Source organism: Varanus komodoensis, unplaced genomic scaffold, assembly GCF_004798865.1.
Source record: "Varanus komodoensis strain SLA01 unplaced genomic scaffold, ASM479886v1 scaffold4, whole genome shotgun sequence".
Lineage (NCBI taxonomy): Eukaryota > Metazoa > Chordata > Lepidosauria > Squamata > Varanidae > Varanus > Varanus komodoensis.
In genome coordinates, this window is record NW_025335941.1 from 44,596,451 (window position 1) to 44,623,211 (window position 26,761).

Consider the following 26,761-nt stretch of genomic DNA (forward strand, 5'->3'; position numbering starts at 1 on the left):
TCAAATGCCAGAAAGCCAAGAAATTGGAAGCTAAGGCTGATATTCCCTGTAATCAGTGATGATGTTATACAATATCACAAGTTGAACTTGCTTACAATTTACCTGCCACCTAACCCCACTTTTCCTTGGTCTTTCAGATCCCAATTCAGTTTGAGAGGATGGAGTGCCTGGGATCAACAAAGATGCAACACATTGGCCTGGTCTTTTATTGCTCTATGGAGCTTCTGAGCTTTACTGTATTGCTAGAAGAATCCTGTGAGTTGGACCATGCCTGTTCATTACCTACATCACTAATTTGCAGAATGGGGTGAACAGTGAGAGGGAGCCCACTCTAGTAATCTTCAACATTGTTGTTAATACAGTAAGGCTGAATTACATGGAAGTTCTTCTTCTGGATTTTAAATTGCACTATGATGAGTGAGACAAAAAAATTCATTCAAGACTACATTGAGATTACCACCAGTGGGCATGCTGCAAGATATTTGGGGTTGCTTTGGACTTCTAGATGCTTAATTGGATTAGAATGGATGGAGAGTCTAAATATCCCTCCCTCCCTCTCACACACACACACACACACACCCCACATTGAAATTTCCACCTACATGCATGCTGCTAGACCTGTATGTGGTTGCACTGAATCATAAGTTGCCTGGTGAGGTGTTGGTATGGCATTACAGTTTAAAAGAAGCAGTAACTGAAAAATTTCAACACTCTCTTTCAGTGCACTGCTACTTCAAGTTGTATTCAACAAACATCACTTCCCACCAGAAAAGTTGTGTGTGAAATCAGTTGCAAAATTGATTTGTGATTTGTGAATTTGTGAAATCAGTCATATTATTTAATCAAGTGTCTGTGAGCGCATATCAGAGGGAAAAAGTCAGTGGGCTGTTAATGTTCTTTAAAGTAAATAATTCAGCAACCCATTCCTGACTCAAATGAATATGTCTTCATGCTCACACTGCTGAGATGCACTTTGAATTGGTGCCTCTTAAACATGTATAAAACAGGTATATTTTTTTCAAAATCTGCTTTGATATTTCTTATTATTAGTAACATCAACAGACACAATGACTGTGTTCTCATGACAAAACAACACATTATGGTTTGCTATACACAGTGGGTTGTACTGTTATGCCAACCTAGACCATTTTCCTCAGGGTGGCTTGTACCTGGGCAACAAGCCATCCTAACAACCTATGAATTGTGGGGTTTATAGTACTCACAGTGAACTGTCTTTTGTCCAAACCCAAATGAATGACCCAATCCCATTATGGGTACAGGGAACTGGCTAACAATGCCATGTCAAGTGCTGTAAAAAACCCCTTGTTATTCTTGTCATGGGGCTACTGGGTAACCACCTATCAAGCCACCTTGTGCAATCTCCATTTTGACAGCTACAGGCAGTTGCTTCAGAATGCTTCAGTGCCATGTTGGAGGGGTTGCCTACAGTTGCCAATAGTTTTATATTTTTCTTTGTCAAAATATTGTGCACAATTTTAAAATAAGCTGCACTTGTTCAATTGCATATCTTTACATTCGCACTAGTTCAGGGATTTGAAGCCTTACCTGGGACTATGTCTAGGGGAGTTTTTCTTTACAGTTAACAGAAGGTGACCTGTCAAGAAAAGCCAACACTGTGGCTATTTTTAACTATGAAAGATGCCTGAGGAACATTGAAAACCTCTTTGCAGCAAGATGCTTATCTCCCTCCCCACATATCTTGGTGTCCATCAATTAGTCCCCATCCTGGTACATGTCCTCTAGGTGCTTAGAAAAGTGCACCCCCTTTTTCTAGGAAAAATGAGTTTTGAAATCTTTGACAACTAGTTGGCAAAACTGGTTCTCTTTAAAATAGGTGTTTTGTGTGTACAATGTTTATTTTTGTTTTTTAACTGATCCAAACACATAGATCCCAGTCAAAAACCACCCATAGCTTTGTCAAAATCCCCCTTTGAAAGGATCGTCTCCTTTCCTGAGAGTGCACATTTGCATTTTCCTGAGCATCTAAAGGCTTGGGACAAAGTGCAAAATGTGCACTGGCATGGGGACTAACAAGGTAGGGTAGTGGGTAGGATGAAAAGGATCTTTGTGCAAAGGGAGTTTAAATCTTCCCCCTGCCCCTGTAAGCCCTTATTTCATGTAAGTCAGCTTTTTCTCCATAGCTTGCATTCTAACAGTTGTCAAGAAAAAACAAAGGAAACAAAAAATGAATTTGGAGCCTCTTTTGGGCAATATTCAGGAGTGATACTGCTCTACCTTGGCAACAGGCATACTGCCCAGGACATTGTCCCAGGTGAGGATTCAAATCTCCACAGTTACACAACTGTGAATGTTCAGAATTGTTCGGCTGCACCTGTTTATTTTAAAGTGGGAAGGGGGGTTGCAAAATATTTTGTGCAAAAAAAATGACATCTGCAGGCAGTCCCTCCAAGGTGCTGCTGGAACCCTTTGAAGGGACTGCATATAGCTGTCAAATGAAGATTGTGAAAGCCAGCTTGACAGCCAGTTGTTAGAATCTCCCAAAAAGAACAAGTTAAAAGAAAAAATGCTGCAGTGAGCCTGAAGTTGCTTGCGAGAACAGCAGTGGGGAGTTAACAATTCAAAATTCCTCCCATATTATCTCCCTGGATGTCCACAGAAGGATGGGGCCAACAACCATGGTGAGCTGGTTAATCTGTTGTGTTCACTGTGGGTTTTGCATGCAGCTAACCAACTGTGACTTATTTCCAGGGTGGGTTAACATACCATATGAATATGCCCAGTACGACTTGCTTCGGAGTAGTATGTACAGGGTTGCACTACATGTTTTAGGTCAGTGTAAACTTTAGCATGGAATGGGAAGTATATGACATCTCTAGAGGAAGATTAAAGGTATTGGTGATGCAAGATGTCCTCCTGCCAAAGGCTGGACGACACATACTCACCTCTTCTTGCCTTGATGAGGCAGGTGGCCTCTCTGGAGAAGCTGCTAGGCTCAAATGCCACATTTTGAAAAGTTCTTTGTCAAATCAGAACACTATGGAGTGGGCCTGGAGGTGGTCTTTGTGAGTAGTCTCTATACCAGGAGGTTTCCAGAACCATCTCGTATAGCCATGCTGTGAGGAAAGGCCCCTTAGAACATGCCATTTAGGCCTGGGTGTCTCTTCAGAAAGGTCAGCCATCCTCTGTCTTATCTGGGGGACCCTCTCAGATACCACATGGGAGGCCCCCTGCTTGCCCAATTGTTCATTCCGGGAAAGGTCTCCATAGAAGAGATCGGGCAGGCAACTTCTCTAGAGAGTTGTGTCAGGCACTTTATGCAACTGATAGAGATCTCCAGAGAAGCTGCTTGCTTACCCAATTTCTTGATTTGGGGATGCACCAAAACAAGTGTTTGGGCAGGTGCCTTTTGCTCTGTGAGATGGTGGGGCGGTGTGGTTGCTCCTCCAAGGAGTCCTGCTTGCCTGTCTTCCACTGCGGCATTTCCTACAGCAAGCAGATAGAGCCTGGAGGGGCCCTCCTAGTGTATACCTCAGTTCACCTTGCCTCAGGGCAGGACTGACTATGGTTAAAGGCCTCAGATAGTTTAGTTGGCAGGATCTTTTGTAAATTTCCAGACATGTTTCTTACTGTCTGTCACAGTAATCCTACTATGCAAGCTGGTCAGACTGCTGTCTTGGGTGCATAAATGAAACCAGAAAATTTGACTATACTTTTAAAAATGTAAACAGTTTTAATTAAATATAAGAGTCCTTTTCCCTGGAAAATGGGTGTAGATATTTTGAAGGACAGTAATGTGGATAGCAAGCTTCATTTTAATAGCTGAACAATCAAGGGAAATGTCACATTACAAACAAAGAGTGCTAAATGCGCAACTTAAACAGAGGCTTTTGCTCAGCCAGAATACTAAACACAATGTAATCTGTTTTAATATGGGTTTACACAGCTCAGATGATGCTTACAAATTTTATTCTAGTTCCCATTAGTAGTGTGGAACAATTTCTGTAATGTCATGTCATACCCACCCCACATGCCATTTGGTGTTCCTTATGCCATAGGGAAGAGCTGCAAATTAAAAGTCATTTGTAAAGGACAGTTTGTACCTGGGAATAGTTAAGAAATTATTTTTCCAATTATTAATTAACTTTAAAATATGTTGTCAACTTATTCAGGGATACCCTTTAGTTGATCTAAATTATTTTAGTCAATGTGAGATTAAAGTATTTCAATTCTAATTACTCTTATTTATAATTAATTTGATGTTTACTCTTTGAGCTCATATTCCAATTCTTTCTCTGACAAATATGAATTGATTACATTCTGTGTCTTTTAAGACAAAGTTCTGTGCATTCTGCTGAATCTGGAATAGGGACTCAGAAAAAAGATGGGAAGGCAGAGTGGGTGCAGGTAGCAATGTAGAGAATATGATAAAAGGGTAACAGGAAAAGCTGTGAAAGCCTGGAAAAAATCCATTGTTACTGCAGCACAATTAATGCAATTATAAGCTAGGGAAAGTCTGGGTGAACAAGAACATTTTCAGGAGATGCTTCATATTTTCTACCACTGCTACAATGAGGGCTTCTGCATAGGTAATTACATGGTGACATTCTGTTAATATTGGAATGACCAGCAAGATCTTCAGTGACAATCTTAAATGTCAGCTGGATGGATATGAAGGAAGGTGATCAGCTAGGTGTCTCATTCCCACTTTTGTATGGTCTTGCATGGCAGTAGGTTTGCTAGCTTATAGGCAGATAATGCCATTCTTTAACACAGATGATGCATGAGCATAGCTGGGTGTTCAGATGAGCACCTGAGCTACTGCATTCTGTGATAGCTGCAGATTCTAAACCAGGCACAGTGACAGTCCCACAGAGGGCACATTACAACAGTCTAATCAGGAGCTTATCAATGCATGGATCATGTTATGGCTAGGCTGTCCCTATCTAGGAACAGGTGTAGTTGGCATAAAAAGCTAAAGTTAATAACAGGTGCTCTGAGCCTCAAATGACAGAAATGTATCCAGGAGTACTTCCAAACTATGTAATTTTTTTCAGAGAGAAAAGCAATCCCATCCAGAACAGGCAAACTGCCCCATTCTTGGTTGTGGGAACTGCTGAAGCACAGATTATCTGTCTTATCGAGATTGATAAGATTGATCCTCATCTAAGGCATAACATACTTGAATGAGGACCAGTGAATGTCAAATGTCACAAAGAAATAGAGGTGGGTGTCATCAACATACAGGTTGACACCTTGCACTATATCTGATGACTGCTCCCAGTGACTTCACAGATGTTAAATATTATCTTTGAATAAAATGTTTTTATTCATAAATATGAATACAAGTAATAAATAAGACAAGTTGTTTATATATTGTTACCCAACCTTGATTTCTCCCAAATGATTTATTAAAAACTGTTAAAAGATTTTGTGAAAAACTAAGAGATGTAACATTTCTTGAACTGTATTTATTTACTGGATCTGTATTGCAATTTTCCAGCAAGAAAAATGGCTGGAATGGTTTCCCCCCAATGGTTTCTTTATTTAATGCTCTCTGTAAGATGCCTGTTATAGTAATTGATTCCATTCCTTCTTATAGACAATTGGTGTTATTACTTTTTTTAATGATTGCGATTAGGGGTGGTCCAAGTCATGTTCAGCTTTTCAAAATGTTAGAGTCACCATAGCATAATATGGAAGAAAATACACATTTTGAGTTTTTTTTCTGCTGAGTCTTGCATTTTTGGAGCATGTTCTGGTTAGGCTCTAGTTGAAAGTCACTTAATGTAATTCTGATCTTAAAATCCACATGTAAAAGAAAAACTGTAGATTATCTGCCACCAGATGCAATAGAACAGCATGTAGGTTATCTATGTATCTTTTTTCTAAATTAACTTGAGGCTTGGATCTAGAGAACACACTGCCACAGTTTTTAATAAAGTTAATTAGACCTCACCACTAGGGAATGCTGTGCAGCTATAAAACCTTTTAACTGCTGCCACTAGAATAAACTCTTTATACTTAAAAAGGAAACTTAGTTGCCTGGTTCCTATGGTATAGGAGTGACACCACCACTCAAGAGAATATTTGAAAATGAACAAAAAATAAGTTGTTAAACAGAAATTATTTACACAAATGAATAAAATGCCACTTTTCAATGATAAGAAAGCCAGTGTGGTGTAGTGGTTAAGAGTGTGGGACTGGGACTCAGGCTATCTGGGTTCTAGGTTCTGCTCAGCCATGGAGCCAGCTGGGTGACTTTGGGCCAGTCACAAACTCTCAGCCCAACCTACCTCACAGGGTTGTTGTGGGGATGAGATTGAGAGCAAGAAAATTATGTAAGCCACTGTGAGTTCTTTATAAAAGAAAAAGGTGAGATAGAAATCAAATAAATAAATAAATAAAAAGGGGTTGAGATTACTTAAAGGTTCAAAATTAAATAGGATTGCTTCATTCCTAAGATGAGTCTTTCAAGTTAAATAAAATTTCAGTAGCTTTTCTTCAGATTTTCTTAAATTCCACTCAGCAAACAAGAACAGGTTTAGAAAGTGCTCATACTTCCTTAGGAAAAAGAACAGATGCTGTACACCAGTATTCCTCTGCCTCCAGTTCTCTTTCTTCTGCCTTCCAGGATGATTCAGATGCTTTAGGGACTACTATCTGAATTTTCCTCTGGCCAGGCATACAATAGGAACCTCAAATTTTATATATAATTTGATTTGCTCATAAATTATGTTTGGTATATAAAATTTAAATGCATAATTTATTCAGGCTAACAAGCCTAACATGCAATGCTTGTTGTGTTGTCTGAACCTGGATGACATAGCTTGTTGGAGAGGGAAGCAACACTAAATATTGCATGGTCTATTGCTGGATTGTTTTAGCTGCAGTCATCATGCCAATTGAGGCACTAGTTTAAATTTACTAGTTTACTTTTAAATGCTTTTAATTAGAATAAAATGTTACACACAAATCAAGTTACATTTAATATAATTTTTGTTCGTAAAAGTCTTCCACAAGAACGTAAGAGCCATGCTGAATCAGACCAAAGGCCCATCTAATTCAGCATTGTATTCCCAAAGTAATCAACCAGGTGCCTGCTGGATATCCACAGGTAGGACATAAAGCCAGTAGCACCCTCCTAGCTTTCTTCCCTAGCAAATAGTAAATGTATATGCACATTGCCTCTGATAATTGGAGGTATCATATAACCATCAGGACTAGTAGCCATCCCCCAAGAATTTGTGCAATCCTTGTTTAAAGCCATCCAGTTTGGTGATATCACTATATCATGTAAAAGCGAATTCCATAGTTTAACTGTGGACTGTGTAACAAATGCTTCCTTTTATCTGTCCTAAACCTTTCACAAATCAGCTTGATGGGCTGACCTACGTTCTTGGTATTATTAGAGAAGGTGAAAAATGCCACACTATCCACTTCCTCCTTACCATGCATCATTTTGTACACCTCTGTCACATTACTCCTTACTTACCTTTTTTCAAAGTTGTACAATCCCAGCTGTTGTAACTTTTCCGGAGCTCCTGCTCTTTGATTAGTTGCCCTTCTTTGCATCTTTTCCAACTCTACCGTACCCTTTTAAGGTATGTTGACCTGAACTGCATACAGTATTCTAAGTGTGAGTGTAACATAGATTTTTATGTTACACTTATGATAAGGGAAATATGATATTGGGGGAGGGGTATTTTCTACCTTTGCTAATGATCACAAACATGGAATCTAGCTTTTTCAAAGCCACTGTACACTTAGTTGGCATTTTCATTGAGCTGCCTGCTATAACTCCAAGATCTCTTTCTGCATCAGTCACTGTTAGCTCAGACCAAAACAGCTTATATTTGAAGCTGGAATTTTTTGCTCTAACATGCACCAATTTACACTTGCTTACATTGATCCCCTGATTGAAAAATAAATAGCATTGTAGAGATCTAAAATCATTTTGTTGCTTTAGGACAGCCTTTATCCATTCTTGTGCCCTCCATATATTTTGATCTAAAACACACAGCTCTTCTGACTATTGGCCACGCTGCATGGGGCAGATGTGAACTGAAGCCTAAAACATCTGGAGGGTACCAAGTTTGGGAAGATTGTCCTAAAGCAGCACTATGACTTTAGATCTGTAAAAGGTACTTTAAAAATATTGCTTTTTTCAATTCCCCTCCACCATTTTCAGTTTTCTACTCCCCAAAAGGGTTTTTTCCTCCACAGCTTCAAAATCTAGAAATACTGTACCTCTAGTAATGGGACAGGAGCTAGATTTTGCTACCTTCTTCCATAGGATCTAAATGATTCCTTAGATTAACAAATGCTCTGGTATTGTTCAAGTCTTGAAAAAGCAAATGTGGTTTCAAGAAGTTTGACTCTGGATAGGGAAGCTTTTTTCAGATGGATTTCTCTCACCCCTCACATAACTAACACTCCAAGCTGAAAGCCTTCTTGAGGTATCTTCTTCAAGAACTTTTCTGAACCTGCTGGCTCTTGGAAATGAAGAGAAAAGGGTTTATTTAACTAGTTGATATATAAAAGTAAGAATTTGCTCTGAAGAAACTGTTTCATTTGTCCCTGAAGAAAAATCCTAAGTATCCTAAGCATTCTTAGGAAAAATTCTAAGTATTCAGTTCATGCAATGTTCACCTAACTACCTCTAGGAATCTCACAGGTAGGCAATAGTATCCTCCTGTACATATTCTCTAACACAGCTTCTGATACTGATATAACTAACTTGACTAGCAGCCTTGGTTTGAAATATAATGCCCCCCTCAATAATAAACTGATTCCTATGCACTTACAAGGTTTCCTCTTCTCTTTGTTTCCCATATTAATGTGTCCCTGCACTACTTTTCTTTATGCTGGCTTTGAAAGCTAAGGCTGAAGTCAGCTTCAAGCTCTAAAACTTGTGTGTTGACTTCATAGGAAGGCAAAAAATAAAACAAAAAACAACCCCAAAACACCACCCGCCCCATGAATTAAACAGGAACAAGTCTGTGAGACATACAGCAGAGCACTCCTGCGGTTATGGCAGGAGAATTTTGGTTGCATTTTGGTTTGAGTTCTTAAGAGTCAATTTACACATTGTGTCAGAAATACCTGCATTGCTTGTTCAGTCCTAAATACAGTACTAATGAAATTGATGACAGCCTTGGCACAGTTGGAGAGCCATGGCCTTTCATGACTCAGGATCAGTATTATGTTCCTGGGAGGAATGTGGTGAAAAAGTTATTACTTTATATCCATTTGTATAATTAGGTAACTGGTGGTGTAAATACTGATATATTGAATAATTTCTGCTTTGTTGCTTTCTAATCTTGGTAGAGACATCCTATATATTCTAAGCTTTCTCTGTATACCAGATAACAGACTGGATATAGACAGTCATCCTGAGAGTAAATCCATTGAAATTAGTGGGAGTGCTCTATGACTAAATCTGGATTCAACCTAATATCTTTCAGTAGATGACTGACATGTTTCAGAGAAAACTACATATTATATGCAATTATGGGTAATGTAACCTTCACTTTTTTTCTCCAGGAAAAGCAGAATATTTGATGTGAAAAATTTGGTTAGCAGATTATTCAGCAAAATTCCCTTGAACAGCTTCAGCCATTTTGAAAGGCAAAGCCAAAAACTTTTCTATCAAATATTTTTAATAAAACTTGTCTGGGCAAAATAATAGGTTTCTGTAATGTCTAGCTGTCCTGTGACTAAGTGATAATTAATTGTTTTCCTACCGATATTTTTAGCAGTCCTCTGTTCTATGGCATATCCTAAAACATAAAAATTTTTTATTTTAGCTTTATTTTTGAAAATCATAGTGATTTATGTGAAGTTACAAGCATGAATTTGCAGTTAAAAGAAACTTTGTTAGGTATTAATTGGCAAAAGAGAACTCAGTATAATGTGTCGGGTATCTATCCTGTACACTTGTGCTTTATCTATACCCAGCAGACTTATCTATAAACATGCAATGTGAACTGCATGTTTATCTGTTACACTGAACTTCATATGATCGTCTTTGCATGTGGCAGCATTACCATTGTGAAGATGGCAAACACCTCATGTCAAGAATTCATAAAGCAATTCACATAGCAATTCTTACCTTTCACAAACCAAAGCCAGTCTACATGGAAGCTGTGGTAGCAAGTGAACAGGCACATTTTTTTTAAAAAAAGTGCAAAATGTGTTTGCTTTTTCCTAAATGTCTTCATCTCAGTAGTCACTACCCTCTTCTCATCTTGAGATGGCCAGGAATTATTTTAACCAAGGGTGAGTTCAAGTTCGTTGCTTTGCTACTTGATTACAGTGATAAATTGTTTAGTTCTAATGGATAGCCTGGGTATATTAGATGCTGTAGCTAGCAGGGTATTGATGTATTCAGTGATCTCCATGGAAGCCCTACTGGGAGCCCTTGTAAGAGCAGGATATATGTATATACATCTATTTAAAAGTTGTGTTGTGTCTAATAACCATTATTGATCAAACACTTCATGTCAAGTTGTCATGCTTCCCTATATTTGATTTTTTTGTTCATCAGATATAAGTGTTATTATTTATTTATTTATTAAAACATTTTTATGCCGCCCCTTTCACCGAAGCTTCGGGGCGGCTTACAACAATAAATTAAAATAACATTTTAAAATATATACATTAAAATAAAATACAAATATACGATATAAAACATACAATATAAAACAAGCCGCCTTGGCCAGATAAAATTCAATAATATTAACATTTAAAATACTGCTTAAATAAAAAGGTCTTCGCCTGGCGCCGACAAACAAATAACGGTTATTGCAGGCATGTTGGAGCTCCAAGGTTTGTAGAAGTGCAGATAATTCTTTATTGGGGGAGAAAATAGGGCCACCCCCATAAACAGTCCCATGAGGACTGGCTTCACTGGGCACAGAATGCTTAACTGTTGGGTGGAAGGGGATATGGAAACAAAACTGAAAGATTACAGCTATTTTTCAACTGATTTCTGTTCTGTTCTGTAGAAGTAGGAAAGAATGGAAGAAGCTGCTGGAAAACACAGGGCAGTTGCAAATAGAATCCAATGTTGTCTGGGCTCTCTGCAAAATTATTTGTCTGTTACAGAATGATCATAGGATAAAAGCTTCATTTGGAAGTAGAAGGGAAATGGAATGGAGTATCCTGGAGAAAGGCAGTGAACAAGAACGCTCCACATGCAACATTTTGTTGCAGATTCCACTTGCTTCACCTAAAGCACAAAGGGTTTCCAGTGGAATGAATTGCAAGGATTGAAGGTTGAGCAGCATGGGTATAATTGTCCCTATTACTCCTGTGTAGACTGTTAATTTCTTTGTCATGTTCATAGCTGCCTTTCAAATTCTTCTGTAATAACACCAGCTTTAATTAGTTTTGTTTACCTTTTCTTTGAACAACTTGTTAATTTGTTAACAGAGATACTTAGAGGTTGATCCACAAGCGGAACACCCACAATGGGAACTGGTATTTGTGGGAAGAAAGGAATTAACAAGAATAAAGTTAAGAATTTAGTGTTTAATTGGTGACTAAATTTACTTTTGAAGCCAAGTTAGCCATTCATCTACCAACTTAGCTGTGTATCATTCATCTAATCACTACCTTTACACAATTAAAAATGAATCTTATACCCTTTCACAGATCTGATTTAGGCTGCAATCTTCAATGCACTTACTGGAGAGTAAGTCCTATTGGGCATAGTGAGACTTACTTGTGTGTAAATTTACATAGGATTCCACTAATATATGAACTGCTATACCTGTGTTTACTATTGAGTCCCATTTGTTTAATTTTAATATGTGACACTTTCTTCCAAATTAATAAGTAAAGGGTTAGGATGTAAATCTTTTCACTAGAATTAGTACCTAGCAATGAATTCCTTATTGCCTGTGGATTCCTCTTGCATGGGCACTGTGAATATATAATACCGGCTTAAAAGAGTGATAGCCAGAGATTAGGATTCCTCAGTATCTTATTTGTCACCCAGAGCTTTCCTTGGTATTTTATTTGTCATCCAAATAACATTGCATTGCATTATTTTCCATTCTGATTTCTGAGTTCACTTGAAAGTGAACTGTCACTTTTCTCACAGAATGTAAACAAAAAGCCCACGTAACACGATACACGTCATGTATAAGAGGTGGGAAGTAAAGGCAGTGTGACCTTTCATTGTTGGGCAAACTATTTGCATTGCATGAGGAAATGGACTTCTCTTGCTTTGACAGTTTAGGAAGAGGTATACACAGCCATCTTATTAAATAATGTAAGCCTTAAATTGTCAAATAAGGTACAATGAGCATTCAACAGTGTTGGTGATTTACTGCCAGATTTACCAGGTTTAGTCCAGTTTGGAGACAATTCTAGTATTTATATTTAATTAGCGTAAATGAATCATGCCAATGGAGGAAAGGAGAATCTTGTGATAAGGTTCAGAGTGAATTCAAATTTACCATACCAATACATTTTTAATTTGTGAAATAGTCCCTTTTTTAAGGATAACTAATAATTTTGTTGAAATTGACCAATTTTTGTATGTATCAGGATTCATTATGATCCAAACATGGTGCATTTCATAAACCCAACAATGCCAGGAACTTGTTGAATTGCCACAATTATACATTCCCATGTGTACCATACTCAAGATAAAACCATCTCCAGGTAGGACTGCACTGGAATGTTGAAGATGCAGCCATGTAATACAGATCTATTTTCTTCATAATTTCATTCCTAGTGATTGAAATAGTTGATGATCTTCTGTGTGTCCCTTTGTCAAAAATGAAAATACAAATGTAAAATCTTTGAAACTAGAATCTATATGAGGAATGGACAATCCTCAGGCAACATGCAACCCTTCTATGAGAAATCGTGGAAGGGCAGGAGAAGTGTCAGATGACTGGAGAAGGGCTAAAGTTGTCCTTATCTTCAAGAAGGAAAAGAACAACCACCTGGGAACCACAGACCAGTCAGTCTGACTTCAGTCTCTGAGAAAATTCTGGAGCACCTTATAAAGCAGTCATTCAGCAAACACCTTGAAAACAATGTAGTGATTACCAGAAGCCAACATGGCTATGTCAAGAACAAATCCTGCCAGACTAATCTGATTTCATTTTTTGGTTGGGTAATCTCCCTGATGAACTGTGGGAATATTGTGAACATTATCCTGACTTCAAAGCTTTTGACAAAGTGCTCATGATATCCTGATTAGCATGACTAGCTAGAAGTGGGCTAGATGGAACAATTATCAGGTGGATTTACAGTTGGCTGCAGAACTGAATTCAAAGAGTAATCATCAATGGCAAGTTATCGAACTGAAGAGAGGTAACAAGTGGGGTACCACAGGGTTCAGTCCTGGGACCAGTGCTTTTCAACATTTTCATTAATGATTTGGATGAGGAAATGCAGGGAATGATTATTAAATTTGTAGATGATACAAAACTGACTGGAATAGCTAATACCCTGGAAGATAGAAGGAAAATTGAAGGTGATCTTGATAGGTTGGAGTGTTGGACAGAATGAAATTCAGTAGGGACAAATGGCAAGTTCTGCACCTAGGATAAACCGTATGCATTGTTAAAATATGGGGAATACTTGGCTCAATGATACTGCAAGTGAGAGATCTTGGAATTACTGTAGATCTCAAGCTGAATATGATCTTGATCATTGTAGAGTGCAGGACACAGAATAATGGACTCAAGTTATAGAAAGTCAGATTCTGGCTAGATATTGGAAGCATTCCTGACTGTAAGAGCAGTATGGCAATGGAACCAATGACCTAGGAGGGTTGTGGGCTGTCCCACATTTAGGGGCACTCAAGATGCAAATTGACAGCTACCTTAGAAGGATGGTTCAACTTGGAGGCTTGCACTGAGCAGGGGGCTGAACCTGATGGCTCTGTGGTCCCTTCCAGCTCTATGATTCTATGATTCTAAGCTGCTTCCTGTGCGGTCCACTGAGCCCCAGAAAGCCTCACCCAGTTTTCCCTCTGCTGAACTAAGGGGGAAAGCCTGCTGTTCTGGTACCACTATTAACATACATAAGGTGAATGTTATAATGAATTTGCTAAATCTTTGATAAACACTTCTTACATATAGGCATGACCATGCTTTTCATTTGCTGGCAACATCTATAAACTCAGGTTACTCTGTCTTGTTTGAGCAAAATGTAGCTTTTTTCCTAGTTTAATTTGCATTTTATATATGTGTCCATGTGTCAGTTTTTTGCTATGAGATCATTTTTTACCACTCCTACTTACAAACTGGAAGCAGTAGGAATCACTGCTGTGTTCCAACTAAAACCTCATCCGCTTGAAGCTGCTGAGAAGACCCTACTATGAAAGCCCTACTATGATTCTAGTAAATAAGTCTACAAAAAGTTCATTTTATAGCACAGCAATTGCAAAAGTGATTCTTGGGCTTAAGGCAAGCTTAACTATTAACACAATTCAAAACATTGATAGTCAAGCGTATGTCTCACAAAGTACAATGGGGCAATACTAGTATGTGCATTGGGATTGCAGTCTGAGAACAAATATACATCCTCAAGCAACAGATGGCTACCTTCATAGACATTCTGTGTGGCATATACAACGTAGGTCTTTTCAATATTCCTGCAAATGCTATTGGCATCTTACCTAGAGGTTATTATGTACTTCTAGCTAAAAGTGTGTTTCCCAGTGTTATACACCTACTGAATGTGAGACTTGGATAGTATATCAAGCTTGCTCATTCTTATTTACATTTGTGAGAAGTGTCCAAGGACTGTTAATTGGCTCCTAGGAATGTGGAGCACTGGCATAAAAAATTATGCCAAATGGACACCCTGTAAAATTGAAAGGATGAGAGACAGAAAGGTTTTTTTTTTTCTTTTTAGAAGCATCCAGATTCTTCACACAAATATGGTGAAATATGTGTTTAAAATTTGACCTGCAATACAAAATACAATACAGTACAAAGAAACTCAGACCTGTGACTAAAAACATCACCAGTTTCTGAAATCTGCACACAACTGACATGTAAGTCAGTTTTGCGACAGGACTGCATATAAATATTTTAAATAAATAAGAATGAGAGCAGATCGTGAAATGCCTCAAAATTAAGGGATTACTGGCAATGTTTCCTTTGCAAATCATGTGAATAACTTGCTTCAATGGAAAACCTTGCTGTACGCTATTATAAAAAGTAGTGGACTTTTAGCAATAGTACACATTTGACTTGTAGATGCTGCTTGCTAATGAGAATTTAACTGGATCTGTTTATTCATATAGGAACAGGACTAGCTGTTGTATGACAATTATGCTGTATTCCTTACTGTTGGCATAAATTATCGAATGTATTTAATTGGCATGCTGTGTACATTTCATTTCCCTGGGCCGTTTGGTTAAGAGCTAGTATAGGAGATTAACCTTAAATAATTCTTTATTTCTTCTGCCTTTAACAGCACGGATTAGATCTGTGTACGGACTGGTTTCAGAACCCTTTATACAGGCTACGGGGGTGCTTATTTTGTGGTGGGAATGGTCGTGCGGCTAAGGAAAAGAACCCCCCTTTGCCTATACTAAGAGTTATATGATTGCCTATGAACCGCTCTCCTCATACACAGCACTGCAGCAGTAAGCTCAACCTCAGAGCTGTGCATCCCGCCTCAACCATCTCGCTTTCGCTCAGTTTTATATTTGCGCGCCCTTTCAATCCTTGGTGACGTGTCTCCCATCGCGCCCAATCCAAAGCCTCCTCTGGTCAGGACAATGGAAGGTGTTCCTCCAACCAGCTTGGCTGCTTCCTCGCTGTTGGCCAATGGGAAGAGGGCTGTGTTGAGAGCAATGTTACCAGTGCTGAGAGAGTGAGGAGGCTGCGTATCGATCCCGCTCAACAGCCATTGCAGTGCATTGGACTTCATAGGAGATCCAGGCAGCTTTGGGTGGGCAGTGCGCGTGTGTTTGTGACTTGTGTGAACTGAGCTCCTAGAGTGCGCGGAAGTGTGACACGGGGTAAGTATTTTGCGGGGAACGTCGGAAGGAACGGTGTAGGTTTTGGGGTGAGTGCGAGGTGCGGAATTCGCTCCTCATAGACACACACACAAAGCGCGGGGGGGGGAGTCTGGCATTGGACACACTTTTCTCAGCACCTTGGACGCGAAGGAAGGTGGCGGAAAGGCGTTTAAAAAATGCCAGTTCCCCAAACCCTCCGGATGCGGAGTTTGGGAAGTGGGCGAGGGGGACCCTAAATGCCGGGAAAGCCCCCTCGTTGTGCTCAGTAGATAAATATGTGGAGCCGGGGTCGGCGTTGAAAATCCGTGTAGATGGGCGGCGGCGTGTGTGCGAGAGTGAGTGAGGGGGAGGCTTGATCCTAGGCGGCCCGGCGACCAGCGTAAAGCGGGCTGAGTGTGAATAAGCTGCTTACATAGCACGGCGTACAGAGCCATAGCCATTGCTGCAGAGTCTGTGAGAGGCTGGCGAAAGAGGCGGCGCGGGCGGAGGTGGGGGGAGACGGTCTCTCTCAACGCGGGCGCCGTGGCGGGGCTCGGCTCGGCTGGTCTTGGGTGGGGGACCGGGGAGGAGGGCGGAGGGGGCCTCGCCTGGAGGTAAGCCCCACGACGCCGAATCGCGGGAGCGTCTCTGGGCGTTGTTGGCCTCGGGGCGATAAATCACCTCGGGAGCTGCGCTTGCTGTAACATGGCTGACGAGAGCCGTGTGGAGAGGGAACGAGAGAAAACAAGGCGAGAGGGGAGACTTGACTGGCTTGAGCGCAGGCAGGCAGGGGGAGGCGCGGACGGGCGGGGGCGCAGTTCTGGGGAACTTTTTCAAGGCGCCTTTTCTCCCTTGGCTAGAGAGCGCCGGCGACCGTTTAAAAGTCCGGGCCAGCGACTCGCGGGCCGACTAGGCGGCTGGCCGAGGGTGATTTCCTTTTTGAGGGGCTCAGTCGGAGGTTTAGATAAAATAAAAATGAAAGGGAGGGGGCGAGGCTGTAGCGGCCTTTAGTGCAAATGAAATGCTCCCCCCGCCGCGCTCGTTCCATTGCTTGTAATGGCTGAGTGTGCGCCAGAGTACAGAGCGCACCGACACACAAAGGGAAGGAAGGAAGGAGCCATATTCTCTATGAGCAGCGGCCATTCCGAGAAGCGGCCTCGCTTCCTGCTAAGCGAGCGCTGCAAAGCCAAAGCTAGGGAAACGCTATTGGCTATAGCGGCTGCCGCCGCCGCCGCACTGCCAAGCGGGGCTTGGGGTCCCGCGCACCCGCGGAAAGCGCGGCCTTTACGCCGCAGCGGAACGCCCGCGGAGTTCATTTCAGGGGGACTTTCTCTCATCAGCAAGGCGTTTGCACAAAATGGAAGGAGAATCGCTGCTGCCGCTGGTGACCTTCTTAGGCAGAAGCCTGCGCCATTGTAACATCTCTTCGCTGCTGCTTATATATTAAAGCACAGAAGATGATACCTTAGCAGTTCAATTCTAGCTATATATTGTCGAGGGACTGGGTCCTTGTAGGCGAAGCATATCAGAACAGTCTTGTCAGCTAGAACACTTAGAGTAATAAACTCGTAGCAGTGTGTAGCTAGTTATTAATCGGAAAGGGATGTAAATCTTCCTGATATATAATTAATTAGAAATACAGATTTTCCTATGATTTTTCCCTTGTCAGTACTTGAGAGTTGTACTTTTTTTGCTACCATACTAAAACCTTACTCTCTCCACTCCTTGCCAGAAGGTCCATAATTTATAAAGCATGACTAAAATAATGTGGTATGAAAGCTTTTAAAAAGTTTAAACAATTTATTTTTAAGAGCAGTATTAAGTGTTCATTCTGAAATGTAGGAAAGCACTTATTATAAGCATTTTTAATAAAATGCATTTACATATGAAAATAATTCCTTAAATTAGGAAATTCTATAAGGTTGTATAAATTATATCTATAATATCCATTATAAAGTATTTTCTATTATTTTCTTGTACTAAGTTAGCCCCATCACCCATAGATCCTTATTAAGTTCTAGGAGCCAATTCCCTGACTCCATCTCACCATATAGGCATGGGGAGCATTTGACTTGTTTACTTGACAGAAACTTTAGACCGGATGTGTTTAGTCAGAAAGCACAAATCTTTTTCTGTCTACATGCCAAACTGATAGGAAATACTGCTTTCTGTGGCAATACCAACTAGAATGGCACATTTCCCTAATGTGCAAACTAGAGCAGAGAAGTGCTGTTTTACACAGTGATACATAAGCCTGGGGAAACCTAAGTCTGCTCTAGCAAGTGTTTTACTTCTCAGAAGAGTGATTCTCAGCATCAGTATGAAAAACTGGCCAATAAAAATGGGATAATAACTTAAGAACATAAGAGGAGCCTTGGTGGATCACAGTGAAGGACTGACTGTCCAGCCATGGGTGACCAACCAGATGCCCACAAGAAGGAAGAGAGGGCAATAGCCCTCCTGCTGTTTTCCCTCCAGTTCCTGGCATTCATGCTTCTTCACATCTCTGGAAATACCATGAAGCCATCATGACTAGTCACTACTGACATTCTTAATGGTCTGAATTTCACAGACCCCTTTTACAAGCATGGTCCTGTAGTTTTAACTATGAAGAAGTACCACCTTTTGTCAGTCCAGAATCTCCTCGTGATCAGCTTCATTGGATAACCTGAAGTGCTAATATATGAAAGAAAAAACAAAACATTTTTCTGTTTTCTCCACCTCATGCATCTCAGGACCTCTGAGATGTCCCTCCTTCTATTTTCTAAACTATAAGCCCCAAACATGGTACCAGTTCTTCATAAGGCAGTTGCTCCAGCATCCTGAAGACTAATCCCATCAGCATATATATGAAGTAAGGGGGGGTTGTCCCAAATGTACATCATTTCATATTTATTTGCAATTAATCACACTGATTACCTATTTTAACCAGTGGGCAGTAATCTCTTAATTTTTTTTTTTTTCAACAAAGAGTTTTGTGTCACCTTAAAGAATAACACATTTATTCAAGCATAAGCTTTTGTGGACACTGTCAACAACATAAAATCATTTATTTAAAGAAAAGTTTATAAGCACAGGTCCCAATAGAGATCCTTGAGGATGACTACTCTTTTTATATCCATCCAGTATAAAAATTTCCTAATTATCCCTCTCTGACCTTTTAACCAATTACATATCTATAAGAGGACCCACCCTCTCATCCAGTGACTGCTGCATTTACTCAGGAACATTTGGTGAGGAGCTTTTAAAAGGCTTTTTCAAAAGTACACAACAGCTACTGGATCTGTCTATAATTCCAGAAGAGCAGCTCAAATGTCCATCTTGTATCTTCTGGAGAGCCTTTTGGATTTCTCTCTACTCATTACTTGGATTTTGATATGGCCCATGGAGATAGTATTGCATGAAGATACTTACTTGTATTTAGAGTCTGTAAATGCCACAACTCCATGCCTTCTGCAAGCAGTATAGTAGAACCTGTGTAGAACCATTTATCAGATGGTTGGTGGAACATTGGTCTAGTTTAAAAACAGAACCGCAAAATGGAAACCTCTTAATATGCAATTGTTTTCATTGTGCTCTTTTAGGCCTTGGCTTCTCTCATCAGATGCAGTAGGCTATTGCACTCAACTGCTTATGCTGTAATAAAGCAGGCTCTTGCATGCTCTTGCATGCTCATACCCTTTATAGGTATTTGTTGTAAAGTGCTTTGCTATAACAAGGGTAACCCAAGTGCAAAAACATCCACCTGTGCACAGATAAGGGTGGAGCTGATTTTCATCAAATCAATTTAAATCATAATTTTAATCACTAGGTTGTGATTAGGTTTAAAGACTAGGTTTAAATCATGGTTTTCTACATAATTTGCATGGATACCTACCTTACTTCATTAGAATACTCACAAAATGGGTCTCTTCTATGGCCTGCTGCCTTTATAGGTTTTCTCTTCCAGGGAAAGAATAATATGATCAACCTCAGTCTATTCACAAAAAGATCCAAAGACTTGTGGCCTATTCTGCTCAAAAGGTTTCACTTTCATAGTTACTGCTTGCTCCTCCCTCTCACACTTAGCTTCTTGTGCAGATCTATTCTACTCCCAACAATCGTACGATCATTGAGGGGTTTTTAAACTTAGCACTGAAGAGGTAAAGGGTTGACTTTGAGTACATAGATTTGCAAAGGAACAATGGGATTAAGGTTTTTTTTCCAACTCTGTATGTTTGCTTTACATTTTTGCTGTGAAGAAGAGGCATATGACCTCTGCAGACACAAATTCAGTTTTGAGAAATGTAAAACCAAGCATTTAAGATAATATTTTCTAGATCAAAAAATTGTCCAACAATCTTACAGAAACCTTTGGAGGAGTGAATGGATTAATGGAGTTCATTTACCAATAAATTTAAACTCTGCACACTTGTATAGCCTCATGCTATATAATTAAAAACTAATCCTTATTTTATGATGAACCTTTAGACTATAATGTAATATAATACTAATAACTTATTATTAGTAAGTTATTATTAACTTATTAATAACTTGTAATATAATACTAATAATAATATAATACTAATAACTTATACTAATATAAGTTATGGAATGCACTCCCCAGAGAGGTCCGCCTGGCGCCGTCGTTATTTGTTTTTCGGCGCCAGGCGAAGACCTTTTTATTTAAGCAGCATTTTAAATGTTAATGTTATTGAATTTTATTTGGCCAGGGCGGCTTATTTTATTCTAATGTATATATTTTACTTGTTATTGTTTTAATTTATTGTGTATTTTATTCTATGTTGTGAGCCGCCCTGAGGCTTCGGCAAGGGGCGGCATAGAAATGTTTTAATAAATAAATAAATAAAATGTATATTAAATAGAAAAGTATATTTAGATAGATTTTTCCTCAAAAAGCATTTTATTTAAAAATCCAATTGAAATAAAAAATATCCAATTTTTTATTTTTTAAATAATTTTTATCTAACCTGGCACTGGTCTTATTTATATTAAGCCCTGTGTACATGAAAGGACATAGAGCATAGGTAGGAAACATGTAGTGCTTGGCCTGATTTTGTTGGAAGAAGGAACCCAAAGGGTCAGAAAGAAGGCTGAAAAGGAAAGCGAGAGGGAGGTGAAATGAAATGAATGGCACATGAGAAGTATAAGGAAGCTCCCTGAATGTGATCCTTTAAGATTTCTGGCAAAATTACCCCCTGAGTGGACAGGAAGAGGGAGAAAAGAGAATTGCAAGAGAAGGGAGCCTTACCCACTGTTGTCTCCCATCCCTTCCTATCACAAGCAAGCAACACTTTACAAAAAAGAGGATACCCCACCTCTGATGTGCAGCATATAGAACTCCTGATCCAGTAGAGTGGTGCATGTGTAGTAATCTCTGCTGTATTTGGTGTCTGTGTTAACAGCACCAGTCACCAGTGGAAACCAAGAATCAGCCCCCTCTCATTGCTAAACAGGTGGTTGGTACTGTCAGAAGCAGAATGTGCCTGTATTTGTTCAGATATGCATGCACAGATCCCTCTATGTAAGTCATTACTGTGCTCAAGGATTTTTGAACTGAGGTTATAAACTAAGAAGTACATGTTTTGCAGCATAATTTAAAAGAACAATGCAGATGAAGAGGAATCACAACTTGCAATGCCATTCCTACTAGCAGTAGCAATTCAAAATAAATACATATCATTACGTTCTAGGATAAGTTTATGCAGGTCTTCGGGAACCTCAGAGGATTTATAGGTATAAATGTGCAGCAGTTGAAGTCAAGGAATAGCATATTAGCAATTCACTGTGTGGCATTAGTATATTTTTCTCCTAGTGTAGTTTTTCTAGTATAGTATATTTTGACTCTGCTTCTATTTTGGAAAGGATCAACAAATAGTGAAATATTTAAACATAGACATTTAGTCACTGGTGGCATCTTCAATGTTAGTCCACTCAACTGCAAATAACTCTAGCAATGTGATCAACACTGGATTCAATTGAGCAGACTTCCATTTGTATAATAGAACAACTTCTCCTTGTCCCCATTAGATCTCTGAATTGTTCCCCATGCTTCTGGAAGAGATTTGTGGGGGGCAGGGGCTGTTTTCTTTGTGGACAGACACTAATATCGGGTTTTGCTTTCTAACTTAGGCCTGCATGATCTTTTAAAGTCATCAGGTAACATCAAGTTCCATGTTTTGTTCAGATTTGCAATCACTGGTGTGTAATTATTTGGTTGCCAAGATAGTTGTTCAGGACGCATGTGAAACTGAAGGTCTAAATTACTAATATAGAAATTCAGGCTAGTTCTCCAAGATTTCTACTATCTCTTTCAGAAAACATAAAAAATGGGTAAAGGAGATCCTAAAAAGCCAAGGGGTAAAATGTCCTCATATGCCTACTTTGTGCAAACCTGCCGGGAAGAGCACAAGAAGAAACACCCAGACGCATCAGTGAACTTTTCAGAGTTCTCAAAAAAATGTTCAGAAAGGTGGAAGGTAAGGAGCTTGTTTTTCAAAATATCTAAATTAAGGGGCCAAATAAATGTATTTCAGAATGATTTGGATGTAATCCTGAACTGAGGATACTTACTGAATTGTTTTTTTAGACTATGTCTGCTAAGGAGAAAGGAAAGTTTGAAGATATGGCACGAGCTGACAAGCTTCGTTATGAAAGAGAAATGAAATCTTATGTACCACCTAAAGGAGAATCAAAAAAGAAGTTCAAGGACCCAAATGCACCAAAGAGGCCTCCGTGAGTATTTTCTAGGTTTAGCATATCTCATACAGCAATATTGCTCAGATTCATCTCTAGAAAATTAACAGTCAAGTAGCAGGGAGTATCTGTCTGTTCAGGTATGAAGTGTTTTGTGAATAATACTTTAAGTTCCTCACTTGCTATGCTTAGTCCAGTACTTTAGCCTTTACATTTTAATGTACGTAATTTAATTTTCAGTTCAGCATTCTTCTTGTTCTGCTCCGAGTATCGTCCAAAAATCAAGGGAGAACATCCTGGCCTTTCTATTGGGGATGTTGCAAAGAAACTTGGAGAGATGTGGAATAATACTTCTGCTGATGATAAGCAACCTTTTGAAAAGAAGGCAGCTAAACTGAAGGAGAAGTATGAAAAGGTAATGTCCATATGTAATTTTAGCTATTCCAGGTATTTGTTGTATCCTTAAATAAATGCAGATAACTAATCTGAGGAATAGATTTTCCTATATACTTGTACTTTTTCTGAATATTAAATGTTCCCTTTTCATATGACCTAAACAAACAACAGCAAGAACTACCTCACTTACTAAAACATATTTTGAATTAAATACTTGGAAGACCCAGTGGTGGTATTCATACATCTAGAAATGAATGAACAGGTTTGTGGTCTGATTAAATATAATTAAGCACTAATGTGCTATTAATACTAACATGCCTAAGTAGTCATATTTTGAAATAACCTGTATTGGTCTTTATTGTAACAGCTATGTCTTCTAGACAGTGGAGTGTCTTTATTTTTAATGACTGTGGAATGTTATTTGACAAGTGGTTTTAGTGGATAGGTACTGTAGTGTTCGATAGAAAATGGTCAGAATATCTGTTAAGCTTCATATACTTGGTTCTTGTGTACTAAATTGAATGTTAAGGATGCATGTTTGAAAATTTAGCAGAGGTATCTTTAATAAAAGCATTAGGTGAGCCTGCTGCTTCCAAGCTTTTGAAAGGGACACACACTTAATGACCTTTCCATTTCATAAAATGCATATACATTTTGTGTTTTCTTGCCCCTTGTAAAAGTATAATGTATTATATATGAAGCCAGTCCTATTTGGGAAATTATACTGGAGGAATGTAATATATTAATTAAACTATGGCATGAGCAACCTGACACCACAAGTCTGTTACTGTAGCTAGAAATAGTCTAGAGCTAATGGCACCTGTCAGGCATTGCTTTAAATCAACGAGATTCATCTCATTGGTTGTATGAACATTTTAGATGCAATTTCCACTGTCCCTGCCTTGTGTTCTGCACTTCACCCATCTAGAGAAAATGTCACTAGGAGTGTGTGTGTGTGTGGGGGGGGGGGGGGCGTTGGGAAGGAAGTTCAGGTGTTGCTTGGAGTCAGGGAAATCTGTTGACCTCCACTGCCTCCCCACCTTCACTACACCCCTTTTCTTCCTCTCTGAAGCCCATTTCTGGCATTGAAGAGGCCGTTGGCACAGTCTTTTCCATGCTAGCCACAAGGGAGACAGGATGGGGGTTCCAAAGTTTCAGTACCTTGGAACTGGGGCTTAGAATACTCCTTTTGCCTCTGTCTCAGGATGCCATAGGATTGTGGCCATGGAGAACAAATTATGGGTAGAAGATCTGACTGCCTCTTTGAAAAAAACCCAGATGTATAATTAAACTTGGGACTTTAAAAATGAATTCTATAAATTTTGAAATTTATTGAGTGTGGTATGCAACTCAACAAGATATACTGCATGCTGAAGGTGGCACTGTCTACTCTTTAATTGAAATGCATGAAATCTTCTGTTAATAAGGCATTAGGCAGAATCCTTATACTTCACTGGGGTGGAATAGTAAAAAAAAAAGTCATCTGAACAAGGTACAGGTTCTGAAACATAATTTTGTCAAATGTGTACAGTTAATTGAACATTCATTCAGTCTTGTAAAGGGGGCTTACATTGTATAACTTTACATGCTTTGACTTGATGCTTTGTTCTAAGGATATTGCTGCATATCGGGCTAAGGGAAAGCCTGAAGTAGCCAAAAAGGTAGCTGCAAAGCCTGAGAAAAGCAAGAAAAAGAAGGAAGAGGAAGATGATGAGGATGAAGAAGAGGAAGAAGAGGAGGAAGATGAGGATGAGGAGGAAGAGGAGGAAGATGATGATGATGAATAAGCCTCCATTTAGATCAGTTGTCTTGTCTATAAAAGCATTTAAACCCCCTGTACACAATTCACTCCTTTTAAAAAGAAAAAAAATAAGCATAAAGCTGTGTAAGATTTATTTTAAAACTGTACAGTGTCCTTTTCTTTTTCTTTTTGTATAGTTAACATGCTACCACATGTGTCTTTTGGTAGCTCAGTCCTTTTAGTGGTATCTCAGTGGCCACTAACTTTGCCTAGTACAGTATGGGGGTTGTAAATTGGCATGGAAGTTTAAAGCAGATTCCTTGTTGGTGCACAGCACAGATTAGTTACACATGTAGTTCATTATTCATCTTCAGTTGTCTGCATCATAAAAATAATAGTTGTTCTGTTTAACTAAATACCACTCTGTAATTGAAAAAAAAGTTGTAGCTGTTGACATTCTGATTGCTTCTAAGTAAATACATTTTTTAAAAAATTAGTATTGTTGTCCTTTCAATAGGTGCCCTTGTAAAGTCAGTATTTTTCTTTTTTTTTTTTTTATTTAGTTATATAGAAATTTCATCTTCTATGTTATGTTCTTTTGGGTTAACATCAAATTAGTTTTGCCTCTTCACATAATAAGCTGATACAAGAGCTTTGACCTACATGCCCTACATAATCATGATAGGGTAGAAAATAAATATATACAGCATATGCAAAGCAGTTTTTTATGTCATGTAACAGGTCACAGTTCTTTTTAAAAATAAAACACCTGTTCTTAGCCAATCCATATTTGCTCAGCTTTTGCTACATACAATATTCTACTGAGTTGTGTAAATTTACCAGTTTGGGAAGGACGAGAAATATAGAATTCAATTCTTTGTCATGGAATGCTTTCCAGGGGAAAAAGAAGTTCAAATTAGTGTCCTTGGAGGACTACTAAGAGAATATTTTCTCATAATGGTCTGTGAGAAATTTACATGTGTGACTTCATTGGCTGATAATGAGAGTTATATTTGCAAATATCTGAATACAGAGGTGAGTGTACCCTACCTAAGAAGGTAATGTTAAATGCTAAATTGCTGTAATCCTTTTAGGATACCATGTCAAGTGATAGTTGTGGGCTTTATACCATGAACTCTCCTGGTAATAAATCCCACAGGAAAAAGATTTTACTTTGTTAATGTTTTCTATAAGTGGTTCCATTGTTTGATCTGTATAAATTCATGTTTTCAGAACTAGTTTTAGCCCATTTTCAAAATTTTATATTGTCTCAAATTAAAATGAGATAAGATGTATCTTTTTATGTTAGTCTTTTATAACGCATTCTTGATATTTGCCCATTTTGTAAGTTAAACAGCTGTAAGGGAAAATACATTTTTTCATTTCAATGTGAAATGCAACATGGTATTCTAATGACCTCTGATTTGATAAAATAATAGGTTGCTTTGAAAACCAAAGTTAAGATTTTTGCATATTCAGTAAAAGTGCTGCCAATTATTAACTCACATTTACCTGCAGACTAATTTGGGAATTGATTGGCAATTCTGTAGTTATAAAATGATGGTTTTCAAGTGCCAGTGTTTAAAATAGCATTCTTGTAATTTTACACTTTTGATGGAGTATTGTTTTGTTATACAATTTTGACTTTTAAGATTCTTACTTCAATTTTGCATTTGTTTATGTATAACCTCAGGAGAATATTGAACATCTGATTTCCTGGTTGATACTAATAAAATAAGAATTACAGAGGTTTTATATATTTAGTTAAATGAGTTTACTTTAAATATTTTCTTCTCTCTGTTTAAATGTTTTAAACCAAAGATGTTATTTCAAAGGACTATTTGAGAAGAAGAGTTAAAACACTTCAGAGTCATTTCATATTCAACAGTACTTTTGATGAACACACACAGTATCATTAGCCTTACAAAAACATCAAATACATGGAATGTAAGATAATTCTTTTTCTG

At 38.7% G+C, this 26,761-nt stretch overlaps 1 protein-coding gene across 1 annotated transcript; it reads left to right on the forward strand.

Moving 5' to 3' along the window:
- Positions 1 to 15,828: 15,828 nt before the first annotated feature.
- On the forward strand, positions 15,829 to 26,549 carry HMGB1 (high mobility group box 1). The gene is made up of 5 exons (XM_044441924.1): positions 15,829 to 15,982; positions 22,279 to 22,440; positions 22,551 to 22,696; positions 22,898 to 23,072; positions 24,667 to 26,549. The coding sequence occupies exons 2-5, from the start codon at positions 22,291 to 22,293 to the stop codon at positions 24,838 to 24,840; spliced, it is 645 nt and encodes a 214-aa protein (XP_044297859.1). The 5' UTR covers positions 15,829 to 15,982; positions 22,279 to 22,290; the 3' UTR covers positions 24,841 to 26,549.
- The last annotated feature ends 212 nt before the right edge of the window (positions 26,550 to 26,761 follow it).

Excerpts from the sequence above, each read along its gene's own strand:
- HMGB1 (XM_044441924.1), top strand. The coding sequence starts at position 22,291 with ATGGGTAAAGGAGATCCTAAAAAGCCAAGGGGTAAAATGTCCTCATAT. Across the intron at positions 22,441-22,550 it reads AATGTTCAGAAAGGTGGAAG|ACTATGTCTGCTAAGGAGAA; the intron begins GTAAGGAGCTTG and ends TTGTTTTTTTAG. Across the intron at positions 22,697-22,897 it reads AATGCACCAAAGAGGCCTCC|TTCAGCATTCTTCTTGTTCT; the intron begins GTGAGTATTTTC and ends TTTAATTTTCAG.